Source organism: Salmo salar, chromosome 02, assembly GCF_965601325.2.
Source record: "Salmo salar chromosome 02, fSalSal1, whole genome shotgun sequence".
NCBI lineage: Eukaryota > Metazoa > Chordata > Actinopteri > Salmoniformes > Salmonidae > Salmo > Salmo salar.
The window spans coordinates 48,259,609-48,282,392 of NC_138292.1; the positions used below are offsets into that span (position 1 = coordinate 48,259,609).

A 22,784-nucleotide genomic window follows, 5' to 3' on the forward strand; every position below is an offset into this window, starting at 1 on the left:
GCTCTACCTTCTTAACAGCACTACTGGTCAGGTGCCACAAAAAGGGACTTTGACTTCATTACTACTTGCATGTTGAATACACCAAGCCGTCTGTTTGAACTACTGGCGTACAGCTGGAACATCCATGCATACCCTACAAGCCATTCCATAAGAGGTCTCTTCACAGTCCCCAAGTCCAGAACAGACAATGGGAGGCGCACATTACTACATAGAGCCATGACTACATGGAACTCTATTCCACATCAAGTGACTATCGTAAAACAAATAAAAAAACCACCTTATGGAACAGCGGGGACTGTGAAGCAACACAAACATAGGCACAGACAAATGCATACACACACACACACGATAACATACGCACTATACACACGCGTTTACCTTTATTTTTGTACTGTACAGGAAGTTTACATACATACACCTTAGCCAAATACTGTACATTAACTCAATATTTCACAATTCCTGACATTTAATCCTAGTACAAATTCCCTGTCTAAGGTCAGTTAGGATCACCACTTTATTTTAAGAATGTGAAATGTCAGAATAATAGTAGAGAGAATGATTTATTTCAGCTTGTATTTCTTTCAGCACATTCCCAGTGGGTCAGAAGTTTACATAAACTCAGTTAGTATTTACTAGCATTGCCTTTACATTGTTTAACTTGGGTCAAACATTTCAGGTAGCCTTCCACAAGCTTCCCACAATAGGTTGGGTGAATTTTGGCCCTCCTCCTGACAGAGCTGGTGTAACTGAGTCAGGTTTGTAGGCCTCCTTGCTCACGCACGCATTTTCAGTTCTGCCCACACATTTTCTATAGGATTGAGGTCAGGGCTTTGTGATGGCCACTACAATACCTTCTATGCCTTGGCATTCAAACCTAAAACACAAGGCCAAATCTATACCTGAGTTGCTAAATAAGAAGACAGTGAATGTTCCTGAGTGGCAAAGTTAGAGTTTTGACTTAAATCTACTTGAAAATATACTGCTCAAAAAAATAAAGGGAACACTAAAATAACACATCCTAGATCTGAATGAATGAAATAATCTTATTAAATACTTTTTTCTTTACATAGTTGAATGTGCTGACAACAAAATCACACAAAAATAATCAATGGAAAACCAATTTATCAACCCATGGAGGTCTGGATTTGGAGTCACACTCAAAATTAAAGTGGAAAAACACACTACAGGCTGATCCAACTTTGATGTAATGTCCTTAAAACAAGTCAAAATGAGGCTCAGTAGTGTGTGTTGCCTCCACGTGCCTGTATGACCTCCCTACAACGTCTGGGCATGCTCCTGATGAGGTGGCAGATGGTCTCCTGAGGGATCTCCTCCCAGACCTGGACTAAAGCATCCGCCAACTCCTGGACAGTCTGTGGTGCAACGTGGCGTTGGTGGATGGAGCGAGACATGATGTCCCAGATGTGCTCAATTGGATTCAGGTCTGGGGAACGGGCGGGCCAGTCCATAGCATCAATGCCTTCCTCTTGCAGGAACTGCTGACACACTCCAGCCACATGAGGTCTAGCATTGTCTTGCATTAGGAGGAACCCAGGGCCAACCACACCAGCATATGGTCTCACAAGGGGTCTGAGGATCTCATCTCGGTACCTAATGGCAGTCAGGCTACCTCTGGCGAGCACATGGAGGGCTGTGCGGCCCCCCAAAGAAATGCCACCCCACACCATGACTGACCCACCACCAAACCGGTCATGCTGGAGGATGTTGCAGGCAGCAGAATTTGCCAATCTTGGTGTTCTCTGGCAAATGCCAAACGTCCTGCACAGTGTTGGGCTGTAAGCACAACCCCCATCTGTGGACGTCGGGCCCTCATACCACTCTCATGGAGTCTGTTTCTGACCGTTTGTGCAGACACATGCACATTTGTGGCCTGCCTGAGGTCATTTTGCAGGGCTCTGGCAGTGCTTCTCCTGCTCCTCCTTGCACAAAGGCGGAGGTAGCAGTCCTGCTGCTGGGTTGTTGCCCTCCTACGGCCTCCTCCACGTCTCCTGATGTACTGGCCTGTCTCCTGGTAGCGCCTCCATGCTCTGGACACTACGCTGACAGACACAGCAACCTTCTTGCCACAGCTCGCATTGATGTGCCATCCTGAATGAGCTGCACTACCTGAGCCACTTGTGTGGGTTGTAGACTCCGTCTCATGCTACCACTAGAGTGAAAGCACCGCCAGCATTCAAAAGTGACCAAAACATCAGCCAGGAAGCATAAGAACTGAGAAGTGGTCTGTGGTCACCACCTGCCGAACCACTCCTTTATTGTGGGTGTCTTGCTAATTGCCTATAATTTCCACCTGTTGTCTATTCCATTTGCACAACATTATGTGAAATTTATTGTCAATCAGTGTTGCTTCCTAAGTGGACATTTTGATTTCACAGAAGTGTGATTGACTTGGAGTTACATTGTGTTGTTTAAGTGTTCCCTTTATTTTTTTGAGCAGTGTATATGGCAAGACCTGAAATGGTTGTCTAGCAATGATATACAAGAAATTTGACAGAGCTTGAAGAATTTTGAAAAGAATAATGGGCAAAATTTTGCACAATCCAAGTGTGCAAAGCTCTTAGAAACTTACCCAGAAAGACTCACAGCTGTAATATCTGCCAAAGGTGCTTCTACAAAGTATTGCCCCATGGGTGTGAATACTTATGTAAATTAGATATCTGTTTTTGATTTTCAATACATTTTCTATCATTTCTAAAAACAGGTTTTCACTTTGTCATTATGGGGTATTGTGTGTAGATGGTTGAGGGGAATTTTTTTTTTTAATCCATTTTGAATTCAGGCTGTAATACAACAAAATGTCAAGGGTTATGAATACTTTCTGAATGCACTGTAACTCATCTAATCTTCTTTTTATTCTTCTTCTGATGTTGTATTTCCACAGAGGGGCTACTCAGCTAAACACGAGGTGCGTCAGTTCCACTTCACGTCCTGGCCGGAGCATGGGGTTCCCTACCACGCCACAGGCCTGCTGGCCTTCATACGGCGCGTCAAAGCATCCACTCCCCCTGATGCCGGACCCGTGGTCGTCCACTGCAGGTACCAGCCTCCAATCAACACACACTGCAGTACACCACTCCCTGCTAGCTGTCAATACTCATGCAACCATTAATACTTTGTTTTTAAAGCTTAGTCCCAGTGGGCAAAACTGGTTGAAATGACATTTTAATCAGTTTTACATTCATTATGAGTAGGACGCTATTTCAGCCAGTTTTACCTGCTGTGGTTGAAGCCTTGTATAGGGGAATTGCGTCCATCCCCAGCCCTGATTCTATTATTTTCATGTCATCCAAAGAAAGAGAGAGCCAAGAGTTGCTTTTCGACCCTTATCTGTACACTGTTATTACAGTATTGTATGTGAAGGCTTGTCCTAATGGGTCAGAGTTCAGTGAGAGTGACATGGTGTTCTCCCTGTGTCTCTGTGTCAGTGTGGGGGCGGGCCGCACAGGCTGCTACATCGTGCTGGACGTCATGCTGGACATGGCCGAGTGTGAGGGCGTGGTGGACATCTACAACTGTGTCAAAACCCTCTGCTCACGACGCATTAACATGATCCAGACAGAGGTGACTGGGCTGGCCTACAGTACATAATGATATTTCTCTCTCGCACCCTTCCACACCTCGTACTCTTTCTTTGTGATATGGTCCTATGTTATAACTCTCCCCCCCCCCCCCCCCCCCCCCCCCGTCCTCTGTACCATACCTCGCCCACTTTCTTTGTGATATCATCCTATGTTCTTCATGTTTTTTACTCTCTCTGTTCTGTCTCTCTTCCCCCCCCTTTCGTCCCCCCCTCTCTCTCTCTCTTCTCTTTCTCTTTCTCTATCCATACCCCCTCTCTCCCCCGCTTTCTCTCTATCTGCAGGAGCAGTACATATTCATCCATGATGCCATCCTGGAGGCTTGTCTGTGTGGAGAGACAGCCATCTTGGTGAATGAGTTTGCCCTCACCTACAAAGACATGCTGCGGGTGGACTCTCAGAGCAACTCCTCCCAGCTACGAGAAGAGTTCCAGGTCAGTCACACACCGGAATTAACCTGTTGGGTCTAGGGGGCAGCATTTGCACGTCTGGATAAAAAAAATGTACCCGATTTAATCTGGTTACTAATCCTACCCAGTAACTACAATATGCATATACTTATTATATATGGATAGAAAACACTCTAAAGTTTCCAAAACTGTTTGAATGGTGTCTGTGAGTATAACAGAACTCATTTGGCAGGCAAAACCCTGAGACATTTTCTGACAGGAAGTGGATACCTGATGTGTTGTATTGACTTTAAACCTATCCCATTGAAAAACACAGGGGTTTAGGAATATTTTGGCACTTCCTATTGCTTCCACTAGATGTCACCAGCCTTTACAAAGTGTTTTGAGTCTTCTGGAGGGAGATCTGACCGAACAAGAGCCATGGAACGATGATGGCCCATTAGACACCTTGCGCGCGAGTTGATGTTGGGTACCCTCGTTCCAATACGTTATAAAAGAGTATGCATTCGTCCACCTTGAATATTATTCATGTTCTGGTTAAAAAAGGCCCTAATGATTTATGCTATACAACGTTTGACATGTTTGAACGAACGGAAATATATTTTTTCCCCTCGTTCATGACGAGAAGTCCGGCTGGCTTACATCATGTGCTAACGAGACGGAGATTTTTGGACATAAATGATGAGCTTTTTTGAACAAAACTACATTCGTTATGGACCTGTGATACCTGGAAGTGACATCTGATGAAGAGAATCAAAGGTAATGGATTATTTACATAGTATTTTCGATTTTAGATCTCCCCAACATGACGTCTAGTCTGTATCGCAACGCGTATTTTTCTGGGCACAGTGCTCAGATTATTGCAAAGTGTGATTTCCCAGTAAGGTTATTTTTAAATCTGGCAAGTTGATTGCGTTCAAAAGATGTAAATCTATAATTCTTTAAATGACAATATAATATTTTACCAATGTTTTCTAATTTTAATTATTTAATTTGTGACGCTGACTTGACTGCCGGTTATTGGAGGGAAACGATTTCCTCAACATCAATGCCATAGTAAAACGCTGTTTTTGGATATAAATATCAACTTGATGGAACTAAAAATGCATGCATTGTCTAACATAATGTCCTAGGAGTGTCATCTGATGGAGATTGTAAAAGGTTAGTGCATCATTTTAGCTGGTTTTATGGTTTTGGTGACCCTGTCTTTGACTTGACAAAACATTACACACAACTCTTGTAAATGTACTGTCCTAACATACTCTAAATTTATGCTTTCGCCGTAAAACCTTTTTGAAATCGTAAAACGTGGTTAGATTAAGGAGATGTTTATCTTTCAAATGGTGTAACATAGTTGTATTTTTGAAAAATTTGAATTTTGACATTTATTTGGATTCAAATTTGCCGCTCTTGAAATGCACCTGCTGTTGATGGAGTGCACCACGGGTGGCACGCTAGCGTCCCACCTAGCCCCAAGAGGTTAAATAATACACCTTCTGTTTCGTTGTGAAATACTATTTGTTTTCAGTGACTTCCCATTAAAGGTTAAGACAAAGCAACACAACCCCAACCTAGAATACTAAATTGAAGCACTGTTGGATATTATGACTTTGTTGCTGGTGCACTAGTGGGGATCAGACGGAAGTTGTGTCTGACCTGAAGTCAGTTGATGTAACGATGCTGGATGGCTCAGAAGTCCAACACATTGTAGCAGAAAACAAGACAATTTAGACTGATTAAAACAGCACTCTTGTGGAAAAATACAGTCAATCACTAAGTGGCACAAGCTCTTCAAAGTCAACAGATGGTGTAGAGAGAAAGGAGTTACAATGCGGAAGAGCTGACAAAGAGGTATGTGTGTGCACATCAGAACCAAGGTGAAAATAGTTGTATTTTGTAGTTTATTTGAAAATACCAACTTTTCAAATATTCAAGGTTATCAAATATATTTTATATAGTTTAAACTAAAAGGCAACTATTTTCCTTGATATTCAAATACAGGTCTCAGAAAAACAAATCATTTAAAGTATTTTGATATGTTTCAGAAAACCAAATAATATTTGAAGATATATGAATATATGCAAGTTATTTAAAAACTAAACATATTTATTTGATGTCGAACATTTGATGAAGACTGAAACACTTACAACTGTAAAACTTCAATTAAAGGCAGCATCTCAAATAGCTGCCTGTCCTTTTAATAGCCTGGCAACGACACACATTTCGGCAAATAAACAAATAAACGTGACTAAATTAATTATTTACAAGGTTACCATGAATTACCAGGAATTGTTTGAGGTTAAATGTTTGATTTGTTCTGTTACATAATAAATATCACAATCCTCAAGTTTTATCTCCAGTAAGAAACTACTAGCCATTGGCTGCTAACAGCTGAGAACTGCTAGCTAACTGGCTAGTTAACTGGCAAGCACAAAAATTGTCAACAACTTTGGTTGTACAGACCCCCAGAAATCGTCTGATCGCCCTCTGTTGTTTTGTTTGTAGAGGAATACTAAGACAAAAGAAACGTGACAGTAGGTAAATGAAAACACATTAGTGCAGGGGAAAAAAATGTATATAATAGAATGCTGGAAATGAATGCTGAAATTAAATGATTAACCATACAAATCAGCAAAAGCGGTGTGCATTAGACACCTGGCTCAAATAGACACCTGGCTCAAGTAGAAGGCTTTCTCTGATAAGCAAACTTTTGTGTTCAGTGATTTAATAAAATAAACACCCGGGATATTGATTGAAGTTTTACGGTAGTTGAATTAGTATAAATATATGATCATAAGTACATGGTTTGAATGGGTCTTAGATGTGAATCTTAATATAGCCTACAGCTAGAATAAAATGCACGAGGGACATAAAGAGTAGACCACTTTTGCAGCTTCAAAATGAACAAGACATATTTTCATAATGAGTGAGACATAAAGTAATATAGTAACTTTGTGATTATTACAATAGCAACATTGTTGTTACATAGGACTTTGCTTAATAATGGAATTATTACATAAGAGGAATAAGGAACAGTCACTATTTCTCTTGTGTACGGTAGAGACAAAAACTCTCAGCTAATTGCTCTGAAATTACAATACAGTATTATGTAACAACATGCTAATATCTAGGAAACCCAAAGTTCCAAAGGCTGAGCCTAATATAGTGTATAAGAGGTCATGCAAGTTTTGTAGGGATTCTTATATTTATGATGTAAAGAATATTTGCTGGTCTGTGGTGTGTAATGAGGAGCAGCCAGATGCTGCACTTGACACATTTATGAAATTGCTTATTCCAGTTACTAATAAGCATGCATCCATTATTCAAATGACTGTAAAAACTGTAAAATCCCCTTGAATTGATGAGGAATTGAAAAATGGTATGTTTGAGAGGGATAGGGAAAAAGGTATGGCAAATAAGTCTTGTTGCACAACTGATTGGCAAACGTACTGAAAATTCTGAAATATCACGTGACTGAACTGAATAAAAATAAGAAACTATACTATGGAACAAAGATAAATGATATTTTTATTTATTTTTTATTTCACCTTTATTTAACCAGGTAGGCAAGTTGAGAACAAGTTCTCATTTACAATTGCGACCTGGCCAAGATAAAGCAAAGCAGTTCGACAACATACAAAAACACAGAGTTACACATGGAGTAAAACAACATACAATCAATGATGCAGTAGAAAAAAAATAAATAAAAAAAATAAATTATAATAATTATAATAATAATAATAATAATAATAAAAAATAATAATAATAAAAAAAATATAAGATTATATACAATGTGAGCAAATTATGTGAGATAAGGGAGGTAAAGGAAAAAAAATGCCATGGTGGCAAAGTAAATAAAGTATAGCAAGAGAAACACTGGAATGGTAGATTTGTAGTTTGAAGAAAGTTCAGAGATAAAATATAAATAATATGGTGCAAAGGAGCAAAATAAATAAAATAAATAAATACAGTAGGGGAAGAGGTAGTAGTTTGGGCTAAATTATAGATGGGCTATGTACAGATGCAGTGATCTGTGAGCTGCTCTGACAGCTGGTGCTTAAAGCTAGTGAGGGAGATAAGTGTTTCCAGTTTCAGAGATTTTTGTAGTTCGTTCCAGTCATTGGCAGCAGAGAACTGGAAGGAGAGACGACCAAAGGAGGAGTTGGCTTTAGGGGTGACCAGAGAGATATACCTGCTGGAGCGCGTGCTACAGGTGGGTGCTGCTATGGTGACCAGTGAGCGGAGATAAGGGGGGACTTTACCTAGCAGGGTCTTGTAGATGACCTGGAGCCAATGTGTTTGGCGACGATTATGAAGCGAAGGCCAGCCAACGAGAGCGTACAGGTCGCAGTGGTGGGTAGTATATGGGGCTTTGGTGACAAAACGGATGGCACTGTGATAGACTGCATCCAGCTTGTTGAGTAGGGTATTGGAAGCTATTTTGTAAATGACATCGCCGAAGTCGAGGATTGGTAGGATGGTCAGTTTTACGAGGGTATGTTTGGCAGCATGAGTGAAGGATGCTTTGTTGCGAAATAGGAAGCCGATTCGAGATTTCACTTTGGATTGGAGATGATTGATGTGAGTCTGGAAGGAGAGTTTACAGTCTAACCAGACACCTAGGTATTTGTAGTTGTCCACAAATTCTAAGTTAGAACCGTCCAGAGAAGTGATGCTGGACAGGCGGGCAGGTGCAGGCAGCGATCGGTTGAAGAGCATGCATTTTGTTTTACTTGTATTTAGGAGCAGTTGGAGACCACGGAAGGAGAGTTGAATGGCATTGAAGCTCGTCTGGAGGGTTGTTAACACAGTGTCCAAAGAAGGGCCAGAAGTGTACAGAATGGTGTCGTCTGCGTAGAGGTGGATCAGAGATTCACCAGCAGCAAGAGCGACATCATTTATGTATACAGAGAAAAGAGTTGGCCCAAGAATTGAACCCTGTGGTACCCCCATAGAGACTGCCAGAGGTCCAGACAGTAGGCCCTCCGATTTGACACACTGAACTCTGTCAGAGAAGTAGTTGGTGAACCAGGCGACGCAATCGTTTGAGAAACCAAGGCTACTGAGTCTGCCGATGAGGATGTGGTGATTAACAGAGTCAAAAGCTTTGGCCAGGTCAATGAATACGGCAGCACAGTATTGTTTCTTATCGATGGCGGTTACGATGTCGTTTAGGACCTTGAGCGTGGCTGAGGTGCACCCATGACCAGCTCTGAAACCAGATTGCATAGCGGAGAGGGTGCGGTGGGATTCGAAATGGTCGGTAATCTGTTTGTTAACTTGGCTTTCGAAGACCTTAGAAAGGCAGTGTAGGATGGATATAGGTCTGTAGCAATTTGGGTCAAGAGTGTCACCTCCTTTGAAGAGGGGGATGACAGCAGCTGCTTTCCAATCTATGGGAATCTCAGACGACACGAAAGAGAGGTTGAACAGGCTAGTAATAGGGGTTGCAATAATTTCGGCAGATAATTTTAGAAAGAAAGGGTCCAGATTGTCAAGCCCAGCTGATTTGTAGGGGTCCAGATTTTGCAGCTCTTTCAGAACATCAGCTGAATGGATTTGGGAGAAGGAGAAATGGGGGAGGCTTGGGCGAGTAGCTGTGGGGGGTGCAGTGCTGTTGAATGCAGTAGGGGTAGTTAGGTGGAAAGCATGGCCAGCCGTAGAAAAATGCTTGTTGAAATTCTCAATTATAGTGGGCTTATCGGTGGTGACAGAGTTTCCTATCCTCAGTGCAGTGGGCAGTTGGGAGGAGGTGTTCTTATTCTCCATGGACTTTACAATGTCCCAGAACTTTTTAGAGTTGGAGTTGCACGAAGCGAATTTCTGTTTGAAAAAGCTAGCCTTGGCGTTTCTAACTGCCTGTGTGTATTGGTTTCTAACTTCCCTAAAAAGTTGCATATCGCAGGGGCAGTTCGATGCTAATGCAGAACGCCACAGGATATTTTTGTGTTGGTTAAGGGCAGTCAGGTCTGGGGAGAACCAAGGGCTATATCTGTTCCTGGTTCTAAATTTCTTGAAAGGGGCATGCTTATTTAAGATGGAGAGGAAGGCATTTAAAAAAAATAACCAGGCATCCTCTACTGACGGGATGAGGTCAATATCCTTCCAGGATACCAGGGCCAGGTCGATTAGAAAGGCTTGCTCGTTGAAATGTTTCAGGGAGCGTTTGACAGTGATGAGTGGAGGTCGTTTGACCGCTGACCCATTACGGGTGCAGGCAATGAGGCAGTGATCGCTGAGATCTTGGTTGAAAACAGCAGAGGTGTATTTAGAGGGCACGTTGGTTAGGATGATATCTATGAGGGTGCCAGTGTTTGCGGCTTTGGGGTTGTACCTGGTGGGTTCATTAATAATTTGTGTGAGATTGAGGGCATCAAGCTTGGATTGTAGGATGGCTGGGGTGTTAAGCATGTCCCAGTTTAGGTCACGTAGTAGCACGAGCTCTGAAGATAGATGGGGGGCAATCAGTTCACATATGGTGTCCAGAGCACAACTAGGGGCCGAGGGGGGTCTTTAGCAGGCGGCAACGGTGAGAGACTTGTTTTTGGAGAGGTGGATTTTTAAAAGTAGAAGTTCAAATTGTTTGGGTACAGACCTGGATAGCAGGACAGAACTCTGCAGGCTATCTCTGCAGTAGATTGCAACACCGCCCCCTTTGGTCGTTCTATCTTGTCTGAAAACGTTGTAGTTAGGGATGAAGATTTCAGAGTTTTTGGTGGACTTCCTAAGCCAAGATTCAGACACAGCTAGGACATCCGGGTTGGCAGAGTGTGCTAAAGCAGTGAATAAAACAAACTTAGGGAGGAGGCTTCTAATGTTAACATGCATGAAACCAAGGTTATTACGGTTACAGAAGTCATCAAAAGAGAGCGCCTGGGGAGTAGGAGTGGAGCCAGGCACTGCAGGGCCTGGATTCACCTCTACATCCCCAGAGGAGCAGAGAAGAATAAGTATGAGGGTACGGCTATAAGAATTGGTCGTCTGTGACGTCCAGAATAGAGAGAAAAAGGAGCAGGTTTCTGGGGGCGATAAAATAGCTTCAAGGTATAATGTACAGACAAAGTTATGGTGGGATGTGAGTACAGAGGAGGTAAACCTAGGCATTTAGTGATTATGAGAGAGATATTGTCTCTAGAAACATCATTGAAACCAGAAGATGTCATAGCATGTGTGGGTGGAGGAACTGAGAGGTTGGATAAGGTATAATGAGCAGGGCTAGAGGCTCTACAGTGAAATAAGCCAATAAACACTAACCAGAACAGCAATGGAGAAGGCATATTGACATTAAGGAGAGGCATGCTTAGCCGAGTGATCAAAGGGTCCAGTGAGATTCAGACAGCTAGCCGGGCCATAGGTAGCAAGCTGGTGGAAGATGGGAGGGAGGTCTGTTTTTAGCCACTTCGTGCGTTTCCGTCTGTGGGTTAGTGGGGTTCCGTGTGGAAGGGGGGACCAGTCCAAGTTGGCAAAATAGTTAGTTATAGTGGCCCAAGAAAAGTGTCCGATAGACCTATTCAGATCGCAGCCGAAAAGACAGCTAACGATTAGCGGGCCGCAGATGGGCGATCAGAATCAGATCATATAAAGTATGATAGTAAAAAGCTTTGGAACAACTTAAATGAAATTTTGGGCAAAAAAGCAAACTCGACTCCATCATTCAGTGAATCAGATGGCTCATTCATAACAAAACCTACTGATATTGCCAACTACTTTAATAATTTTTTCATTGGCAAGATAAGCAAATTTAGGCATAACATGCCAGCAACAAACGCTAACACTACACATCCAAGTATATCTGACCAATTTATGAAAGAAAAGTATTGTAATTTAGAATTTCGTAAAGTAAGTGTGTAAGAGGTGAAACAATTCTCTATCAACAAGGACAAGCCACCGGGGTCTGACAACTTGGATGGAAAATTACTGAGGATAATAGGGGACGATATTGCCACTCCTATTTGCCATATATTCAATTTCAGCCTACTAGAAAGTGTGTGCACTCACACTTGGAGGGAAGCTAGTCTTTCCGCTACCTAAGACTAGTATAGCCCCCTTTACTGGCTCAAATAGCTGACCAATCAGCCTGTTACCAACCCTTAGTAGTAAAGTTTCGGGAAAAAATGGATTTGACCAGATACAATGCTATTTCACAGTAAACAAATTGACAACAGACTTTCAGCAAGCTTAATATTATTATTATTATTATTATTATTATTATATTTTTTATTTAACCTCTATTTAACTAGGCTCATTTAAGAACAAATTCTTATTTACAATGACGGCCTACCCCGGCCAAAGCCAGACGCTGGGCCAATTGTGCACCGCCCTATGGGACTCCCAACACGGCCGGATGTGATACATCCTGGAATCGAACCAGGAACTGTAGTGACGCCTCTTGCACTGAGATGCAGTGCCTTAGACCGCTGCGCCACTCGGAAATGTCCTTCCTTATAGGGAAGGACATTCAACAAGCACAGCACTTACACAAATGACTGATGATTGGCTGTGGGGGTTGTTTTGTTAGACTTCAGTGCGGCTTTTGATATTATCGATCATAGCCTGCTGCTGGAAAAATGTATGTGTTATGGCTTTACACCACCTGCTATATTGTGGATGAAGAATTACCTGTCTAACAGAACAGAGAGGGTGTTCTTTAATGGAAGCCTCTCCAACATAATCCAGGTTGAGTCGGAAATTTCCCAGGGCAGCTGTCTAGCCCCTTTACATTTTAAGTCTTTACTAACGACATGCCAGTGTGTGTGTGTCTATTTGTGTAGATGACTCAACACTATACACGTCAGCTACTACAGCGACTGAAATGACCGCAACACTTAACAAAGAGCTGCAGTTGGTGTCAGAATGGGTGGCAGGGAATAAGTTAGTCCTAAATATAAAATAAAAAAAACCGAAAAGCATTGTATTTGGGACAAATCATTCACTAAACCCTAAACGTCAACTAAATCTTATAATGAATCATGTGGAAATTGAGACAGTTGAGGTGACTAAACTGCTTGGAGTAACCCTGGATTGTAAACTGTCATGGTCAAAACATACTGATACAACAGTAGCTAAAATTGCGGGGAAGTTTGTCCATAATAAAGCGCTGATCTGCCGCCTTAACAACACTATCAACAAGGCAGGTCCTATAGGCCCTAGTTTTGTCCCACCTGGACTACTGTTCAGTCGTGTGGTCAGGTGCCACAAAGGACTTAGGAAAATTGCAATTGGCTCAGAACAGGGCAGCACGGCTCGCCCTTAAATGTACACCAAGAGCTAACATTTATAATATGCATGTCAATCTCTCCTGGCTCAAAGTGGAGGAGAGATTGACTTCATCACTACTTGTATTTGTAAGAGGTATAGACATGTTGAATGCACCGATCTCTCTGTTTGAACTACTGGCACACAGCTCGAACACCCATGCATACCCTACAAGGGATGTCACCAGAGGTCTCCTCACGGCCCCCAAGTCCAGAACAGACCATGGGAGGCGCACAATACTACATAGAGCCATGACTACATGGAACTCTATTTCACATCAAGTAACTGATGCAAGCAGTAGAATCAGATTTAAAAAAACAGATGCAAATGCACCTTATGGAACAGTAGGGACTGCGAAGAGACACAGGCACAGACACATGTATAAACACACACGATAACATACACACATGTACACATGGATTTTGTGTTGTAGATATGTGGTAGTAGAGTAGTGACCTGAGGGCACACACTTAATGTCTTGTGAAATCTGTTGTGATTGTGTTGTAATGTTTTTAAAGTTGAATAAACTTCCTTAATTTTGCTGGACCCCAGGAAATATCAAATATTTAGCAGATGTTATTGCGGGTGTAGCGAAATGCTTCTGTTCCTAGCTCCAACAGGGCAGTAGTATCTAACAATACACAACAATACATAGAAATCTAAAAGTAAAAGAATGGAATTAAGAAATGTATAAATATTAGGACCAGCAATGTTGGCGTGGCATTGATTAAAATACAGAATACAGTATATACATATGAAATGAATAAAACAGTATGTAAGCATTATTAAAGTGACTAGTGTTTCATATATATATATAGGGCAGCAGCCTCTAAGGTGCAGGGTTGAGTAATGGGGATCCATAACAAATATAATGTTGCTCCAAAAGTAATTACAGTTTATTACACAGACACAAATAGTTGTAGTCATCTCCAAATTAACTGTTCGTTCCCACAGCAAAATTGTTCTGGGGGAACAAATAGTTACTCTACTATATTTTTTTTTAAATATTTGAATAAAGATCTCAGAAAATTGATACTTTTTTTAAGGTCTGGTGCAGGTGTATGTGCATCAGTGCATGAATGCCTGTCTTCTTGCATGTGTGTGCATATGCATGTGTGTTTGTGAATGGCAAAACATGGATTCCAGTTTCCTCTCACGTTTATAGGTGTGTGATTGTCATTCAAATCTCCCATCATTTGTGGGAAGCTGGGAATGTGGTGGTCTCAGAGTACTTTATTTAATTCTCATTAGGACAGAGGAGCACCAGGTGTGTTCCCACATGCATTCATTTCCTCTCTTAGCCCTTCAAACGGCACTGTCTACTGACTCTACCATAAGAGCAGCAGCATTGATTCAAGGTTTCGCATTTCAAAGTACTGTATTTCATATTGGAATAGGCCCACACGCAAGTTTTAATTTCACGTGCACAAGTACAGTCAAATATTTTCTTGCAAGCGCTAAACCCAACAATACAGTAATCATTAACAATGTAATCCTAAAAATAACATAAGGTAGAACAAAAACACATGAAAAATAAGAACACGAGAAAGTAAGCATACTATCTACAGGGTCAGTCAGTTCCAGTATCATATTAACAATGTGCAGGAATACTGGAGTGATAGAGGTAGATATGTCACCTTAGGGGTAAGATGACTAGGCATCAGGATATATGATAAACAGAGTTGCATGTGCATATTATGTGTGTGTGAGCAAATGAGGAAGTGAGTGTTTGTGTGTGTTTTGGAGTGTCGGTGTGCATGAGTGTGTAAGGCCCTATGAGTGCAGTGCAAAAATAAAATAAAAGGGTCAATTCAGATAATCCATGATGCCATTTTGTTAGCTATTTAGTTACCTATTTAGCAGTCTAATGGCTTGTGGATAGAAGCTGTTCAAGAGTCTGTTGGTATCAGACTTGATACACCGGTACCACTTGCCGTGCAGAAGCAGAGAGAACAATCTCTATGGCTTGGGTGGCTGGAGTCTTTAACGATTCTCTGGGCCTTCCTTTCACGCTGCCTGATATAGAGGTCCTGGATGGCAGGGAGCTCGGTCCCAGTGATGTACTTGGCTGTCCGCACCACCCTCTGTAGCGCCATGCGATCGAGGGCGGTGCTATTGCCATACCATGCAGTAATCAGCCAGTCAAGATGCTCTCAATGGTGCAGGTGTATAACTTTTTAAGGATTTCACAGCCCATGTAAAACATTTTCAACCTCCTGAGGTGACTGTGAGAGTGTGTGGACCATTTTAAGTCACACCGAGGAACTTGAAGCTCTCGACCCGCTCCACTGCAGCTTTCCCCCCCTGTAGTCAACGATCAACTCCTTGGTCTTACTGATGAGGGAGGTTGATGTTCCGGCACCACACTGCCAGGTCACTGTCCTCCTCCTTGTAGGCTCTCTCATCGTCGCCATTTATCAGGCCTACCATCTTCATGTCGTCAGCAAACTTGATGATGGTGTTTGAGTTGTGGGTGAACAGGGAGTACAGGAGGAGACTAAGCACACACCCTGTGGGTCTGGGGCAGAGGTGATGTTGCCTACCTTCACTACCTCAGGTCAGCCCGTCAGGAAAATCAGGATTTAGTTGCGGACAGAGGTGTTCAGTCCCAGGTTCCTAAGCTTGGTGACGACCTTCAAGGGATCAATGATGTTTAACGCCGAGCTGTAGTCAATGAACAGCATACTCACATACTGTAGGTATTCCTCTTATCTAGGGTGGGTGATGGCCGTGTGGAGTGCAATTGAGATTGCGTCGTCTACAGAGCTGTTGGGGTGATATCCAAATTGGAGTGGGTCTAGGGTGTCTGCGATGATGGAGTTGATGTGTGCCCACAACTAGCCTCTCAAATAGAGGTTGACCGATTCAACGGAATGGCCGATTTAATTAGGGCCGATTTCAAGTTTTCAAAACAACCGGTAATCGTCATTTTTGGACACCGATCATGGCCGATTACATTGCACTCCACGAGGAGACTGCGTGGCAGGCTGACCACCTGTTACGCAAGCGCAGCAAGGAGCCAAGGTAAGGTGCCAGCTAGCATTAAACATATCTTATAAAAAACAATCAATCTTAACATAATCAATAGTTAACTACACATGGTTGATGATATTACTAGTTTATCTAGCTTGTCCTGCGTTGCATATAATCGATGCGGTGCCTGTTAATTTATCATTGAATCGCGCATTCGTGAAAAAAGCACTGTCGTTGCACCAATGTGTACCTAACCATAAACATCAACGCCTTTCTTAAAATCAATACACAAGTATATGCTTTTAAACCTGCATATTTAATTAATATTGCCTTTTTAACATTAATTTATTTTAACTAGGGAAATTGTGTCACTTCTCTTGCGTTCTGTGCATCAGAATCAGGGTATATGCAGCAGTTTGGGCCACCTGGGTCATTGCGAACTGTGTGAAGACTATTTCTTCCTAACAAAGACAGCCAACTTCGCCAAATGGGGGATGATTTAACAAAAGTGCATTTGCAAAAAACGCACAATCATTGCACCAATGTACCTAACCACAAACATCAATGCCTTTCTTAAAATCAATACACAGAAGTATATATTTTTAAACCTGCATATTTAGTTAAAAGAAATTCATGTTAGCAGGCAATATTCAACTAGGGAAATTGTGTCAGTTCTCTTGCATTCATTGCACGCAGAGTCAGGGTATATGCAACAGTTTTGGCCGCCTGGCTTGTTGCGAACTAATTTGCCAGAAATGTACGTAATTATGACATAACATTGAAGGTTTTGCAATGTAACAGCAATATTTAGACTTATGGATACCACCTGTTAGAGAAAATATGGAACGGTTCCGTATTTCACTGAAAGAATAAACGTTTTGTTTTCAAAATGAAATTATATTTTCCGGATTTGACCATATTAATGACCTAAGGCTCGTATTTCTGTGTGTTATTATATTATAATTAAGTCTATAATTTGATAGAGCAGTCTGACTGAGCGATGGTAGGCAGCAGCACGCTCATAAGCATTCATTCAAACAGCACTTTACTGCGTTTGCCAGCAGCTCTTCGCAATGCTTCAAGCATTGCACTATTTATGACTTCAAGCCTATCAACTCCCGAGATTAGGCTGGCAATACTAAAGTACCTATTAGAACATCCAATAGTCAAAGGTATATGAAATACAAATGGTATAGAGAGAAATAGTCCTATAATAACTACAACCTAAAACTTCTTACCTGGGAATATTGACGACTCATGTTAAAAGGAACCACCAGCTTTCATATGTTCTCATGTTCTGAGCAAGGAACTTAAACGTTAGCTTTTTTTTTTTTACATGGCACATATTGCACTTTTACTTTCTTCTCCAACACTTTGTTTTTGCGTTATTTAAACCAAATTCAACATGTTTCATTATTTGAGACTAAATTGATTATGATGTATTATATTAAGGTCAAATAAAAGTGTTCATTGTTCATTCAGTATTGTTGTAATTGTCATTATTACAAATATATAAAAAATTTGCCGATTATTCGGTATCGGATTTTTTTGGTCCTCCAAGTATCGGTATCTGCGTTGAAAAATCATAATCGGTCGACCTCTACTCTCAAAGCACTTTATGATTACAGATGTGAGTGCTACAGGGTGTCATGTAAATATCTTCCCAGCGTGAAATAGTTCCAAATCGTTCTGATTGTGATGTCATGTTGTAAACATTTTCAAATGTTCCCAGTCAATAATTGCATGAGTGTCTGTGTGGATGGCTGAGCTCGTTTCTCTCACATCCCCTCGCCCTGGGTTTATCTAACTAACTAGCATAATTAGCTGTAAACTGGTCGAGATGGCTTGTTCTCAGATGTGTGCAGTTTTAACTTGTTTATATAACTAACTAACAAATATATGCACTGTCAATCGAAAACATGGCGCCCAAGTCTTTGCATTCGCAAAAAATCTCTCCTCACATTAACCCTCAACACTTCGACGCGCGAGTCCGGGTATTTATATGCTGACCTCATGCCTCAACAAGCTTCTGATTGGTGAGAGTCAATACTCCTGACCACCATTGATTGGCAGATGTGTAAAGCAAATGCGTGTGCCCATAGAACAGTTTTTCGAGGGAGGGTGTGAGAGAAACATCCGCAGGAGCTCAGCCATCCACCTAGAGATGCACATGCAATTATTGAGCTGGGAACATTTTCACGCTGGGAGAAATGTTTACATGACACAGGGCAGTAGTCATTGTTGCATGAAGCCTTAGAGTTCTTGGGAACAGGAATGACGATGGTCATTAAAATATGTGTGGATTACAGACTAGAACAAGGAGAAGTTGAAAATTACCGTGAGTATGCCTGCCAGCTCTGAGTACGCGTCCTGGAATACCATTGGTCCCTGCGGCCTTGCAGGGGTTGACATGATTAAAGACCTTACTCACGTCGGCCTCGGGAATGCGAGATCACCCAGTCCTCTGCGTCGGTGATGGCCCTCACACCTGGCACACTTTAACAGTTTACTGTGTTTTTCCTTATACACTCCATATCAATTATGCCACTTTCATTACTTGACAATTTATTACTTAGGTGGGGGAAACATTTGGTCTTTGATTACAGATTGTTAGTTCTTACCTAAGTTAGATGGTCAAGTGAATCCCTTTGATCCTGTAATTCACCCAACTGACATTCCTTCTGAAAGGATCCATGCAATGTATGCCAAGTGCAACCTCAATAAAACCTCTAGCTATATTTTGCTCATCTATCACAAAGCCCAGATAGAGCCAATACCAGCCAGTATCACTAAAATCAGCATTTCCCAGATCTGTTATTGATGTGGTGCATTAATGATCCAACTATTCTGTTCATATTGTTTTATGTAATTAGGGTGGAATGCTTGTTAATGTTCATCAAAGGGAATAGGTGCAAAATATTCAGTTTTTCGTTTGTTTTCCCCAAGGTTCATAACATTTGTGTTCATTATGCTTGAGGCTGGCCTAATTTTTCCAATTTGTTATTGAACTCTATGACTATTTCAGAGTGATGTTAAACTATTTAAAGATGCTTCTAACTGGTATTGACAGAGAATAATGAGTGGCCAATCTGTCATTAGCACGCTGTTTCTCCACCCCCACTTCCTCCCCTTCTATCTGTCCACCTCCATCAATTCCCACCTTTCCCTCTTTTTTCTTCATCACCTATTTTTATTTCTGGTACTTCATCTCACCTCTCCTCACACCTCACCAATCTCATAAATTCTCCCTCCATTAAATCTTTATATCCATCCCTCCCTCCCACCCCTCTTTTCTTCCTCCCCTCCATCTTCCCTCCCTTTCCACCTCCCCTTCCTCCTCCAGACGTTGAACTCGGTCACCCCTCACCTGGACGTGGAGGAGTGCAGCATCGCCCTGCTCCCCAGGAACCGGGAGAAGAACCGCAGCATGGACGTGCTGCCGCCCGACCGCGCCCTGGCATTCCTGGTCACCACTGAGGGCGAGAGCAACAACTACATCAACGCGGCACTCACTGACAGCTTCCACCAGCCCGCTGCCTTCATCGTCACCCCTCACCCGCTCCCCGGCACCACCGCTGACTTCTGGAGGTTGGTGTTCGACTACGGCTGCACCTCGGTGGTCATGCTCAACCAGCTCAACCAGTCCAACTCTGCCTGGGTGAGCTATATATTTTAGTATTTATGTATATTAAGGTATACTGTTTGCATGTAATGTATATGTTAATGAATGCAGTTTATTAGGAAGGGACAGTGTTATATATGTGAATCTGCATTTCACTTTTCACAGTGAGAAGTGCTGCAGATCCGAGTCTGAATCTAGTTCTGATTCTACTGGCAGTGTCTGGGATGCTGTGTCTTAGCTCAACTCTTGCTCCTGTGTCCATAGTTCTGATAGCAGAAGACTTAGCCAGTCAGAGCCATGCTGCTCTGCCATCATGTAGTTGTATGAGTGTGTGTGCTTTTGGATTTGTTTTTTCACACCGCATTGTGCCTCTGATGTCTGACCACATTGATATTGTGGAGTCAGTAACACTCCTCGCTTCATTTCGATCTCTAGAGAATCAGCTATATCACTTTTAGTCCTACCCCTAAGCTATAACTCAAGGTTTCTCTTTGTAGGTATCTCACAGTGTCTGCCTGATTGTCTCTTAATGAATTACAAGACACTCGTCACAGGGCATTACCCCATCCCCCTCTGCTCCTGTCTCATCTCCTTAATACCGGCCCAGCTCTGTCTCACTCTCCCACACATACACATTCTCACTCTCTCTCTCTCTCTCTCTCTCTCTCTCTCTCTCTCTCTCTCTCACTCTGCACTCACTCTGTTTCATCATGTGAGAGCCCTTCCTCTCAGAAAGGTCTGCTTTTGTTACCAGTTCCAATCACATGCTGTTGGAACGCTTTTGGAGTCGTAACAGGGTGGTTTTGGGGGTGAATTCATTGGACTGATATTTCCCTTTTGGAATCTTGACAGTGATCTATAGGTCCCAAAGATGCCAAATGAAGTATTTTCTCTTCCTCCTTTTTTCACTCTACCCTCCCTCTCTGTCTCTTTCCCCTCTCTCTCTCTCTCTAGCCCTGTGTCCAATACTGGCCAGAGCCTGGTCTACAGCAGTATGGGCCAATGGAGGTTGAGTTCCTGTCCACGTCAGCTGACGACGACGTCATCACTCGTCTGTTCCGTGTCAAAAACGTGACAAGAGTGAGTCACTAAGAGCATTTATACACACCTGCATGGACACACACACGCACACGTACATACACAGAGGAGATGCTTTCAACATTATAAAACAACCGTCTCCCTTTTTCAATTTCCTGCCTGTCATTACATTGATGGGCATCTTCCTTTTCTTCCTGCCGGGATACTAACGGGGACTTTGACCGTAATGCATGTCACATGCACAATGTGTGATATTCTAATAGGCTCAAATGCATATTTTCTCACCCTTTTTATTTATTCATATAGCATGTCACACATTTAAATCAAATACCTGATGTAGAGAATCAGGCAGAACTCATGAAATAGGCTACATGTCAACCCAACTGAAGAAGATTACAGCTCTGTTGTCAAAGTACAGGGAGTACTGGTGTTGTCAAAGTCCCCCTTAGTATGCCGGCAGGAAGAAAAGGAAGATGCCCATCAATTTTCCCTCCCTACCTCTGTGAAGAACAATAGAGACTTTGTTTGGTGTGCATGTGCATGCATGTCCTTGCTTGTGCGTATGCGTACTTGCCTTCGTGTGTGTCTTAATTATCTCTTTCTGTCTGTCAGAACGGTAGAAAGAACAAAGTGTGTGTACAATACTGTGTGTGGGTGTGTAAATGAGTAGGTGTGTTGCATCACTGTCAACCAGATTGGCACTTCCATGCGAGGCCTGTCCCTGCTGGCAGGCTGTGTGACAGGAGGTGCCCATAACCACCCTCAGAGTGGCATCCTCCTTTCCCCAATCTACCCCTCCTGTCATCCCTCCTCACCTACACTACCTCTCTCCTCCACACTGCACTGTCAAACAGCACCTCACACAACCCGGAACAATGCAACCCACAGATAGCATAGTGTGGGGAAATGATGTGTTTGTGTGAAACGAGGGTGTGTGCATGTGTTTGTGTGTGTGAGAGAGAGAGAAATAGGTCCATAGAGCATCTGAAAATCCCACTTCCATGATTGTAACTTCTTGCATCCTATTTGTTTGTGTTAGTCCAATCTGCATGACTTACAGTGCATCCCTAGCTCCTTACGTTTAGGGCTGGAGGCTGTTATATCTGTCACGTGTGCCCCTGCAGCAGCAGAGTGATATTAATGCAGGTGCTAGTATGGGCTATAGCTCTGAGCACACAGGGACATCTCCCTTTCCCATCCCAGGTCTCAGTCTCACCAGCAGACTATAAATCTCACACACACTTATCGACACACATGAACTAGCAACACGTAGGCAGGAACTCATGCACAAACACACGCATTCAGGTCTCATGAGCTTCATGTTTTCTTTCTGTCCTTAGCTCCAGGAGGGCCAGCTGGTGGTGTGTCAGTTCCAGTTCCTGCGCTGGTCAGCCTACCGCGACGTGCCCGACTCCAAGAAGGCCTTCCTCAGCCTGCTGGCTCATGTGCACAAGTGGCAGAGGGAGTGTGGAGATGGCCGCACTGTTGTCCACTGCCTGTGAGTTTTCCTGACAATCTGACACAGACACAAGTGCTCACATGCACGAATGCAATCACTGACACACAAGCACACACACAGACATACACAGGTAGCCTAGCGACAGGTAGCCTAGTGGTTAGAGCGTTGGGCTAGTAACCCGAAAGGTTGCTGGATCGAATCCCCGAGCTGACAAGGTAAATATCTGTCGTTCTGCCCCTGAGCAAGGCAGTTAACCCACTGTTCCCCGGTAGGCCGCCGTTGTAAATAAGAATTTGTTCTTAACTGACTTACCTAGTTAAATAAAGGTAAAAAAATGCACACACAACAGCAGTACTCCAAGCATAGTTCATCACAGACTGGAGGTCAGCTTGGCCTTCACCTAATCAAACACCAGCCGCCAATCACAG

The 22,784-nt window shown here is 42.6% G+C and overlaps 1 protein-coding gene across 7 annotated transcripts in view; it reads left to right on the forward strand.

Annotated features, from left to right (window-relative positions):
- ptprub (protein tyrosine phosphatase receptor type Ub) overlaps nt 1-22,784 on the forward strand; it is a 411,243-nt gene that overhangs the window by 372,653 nt on the left and 15,806 nt on the right. For all 7 annotated transcript variants that reach the window (XM_014169409.3, XM_082963807.1, XM_014169427.3 and 4 more), the window contains 6 exons: nt 2,903-3,057; nt 3,447-3,582; nt 3,884-4,033; nt 19,581-19,895; nt 20,814-20,939; nt 22,238-22,395. In XM_014169409.3, coding sequence (XP_014024884.1) covers nt 2,903-3,057; nt 3,447-3,582; nt 3,884-4,033; nt 19,581-19,895; nt 20,814-20,939; nt 22,238-22,395 — 1,040 coding nt within the window. The remainder of the gene's footprint in view (nt 1-2,902; nt 3,058-3,446; nt 3,583-3,883; nt 4,034-19,580; nt 19,896-20,813; nt 20,940-22,237; nt 22,396-22,784) is intronic.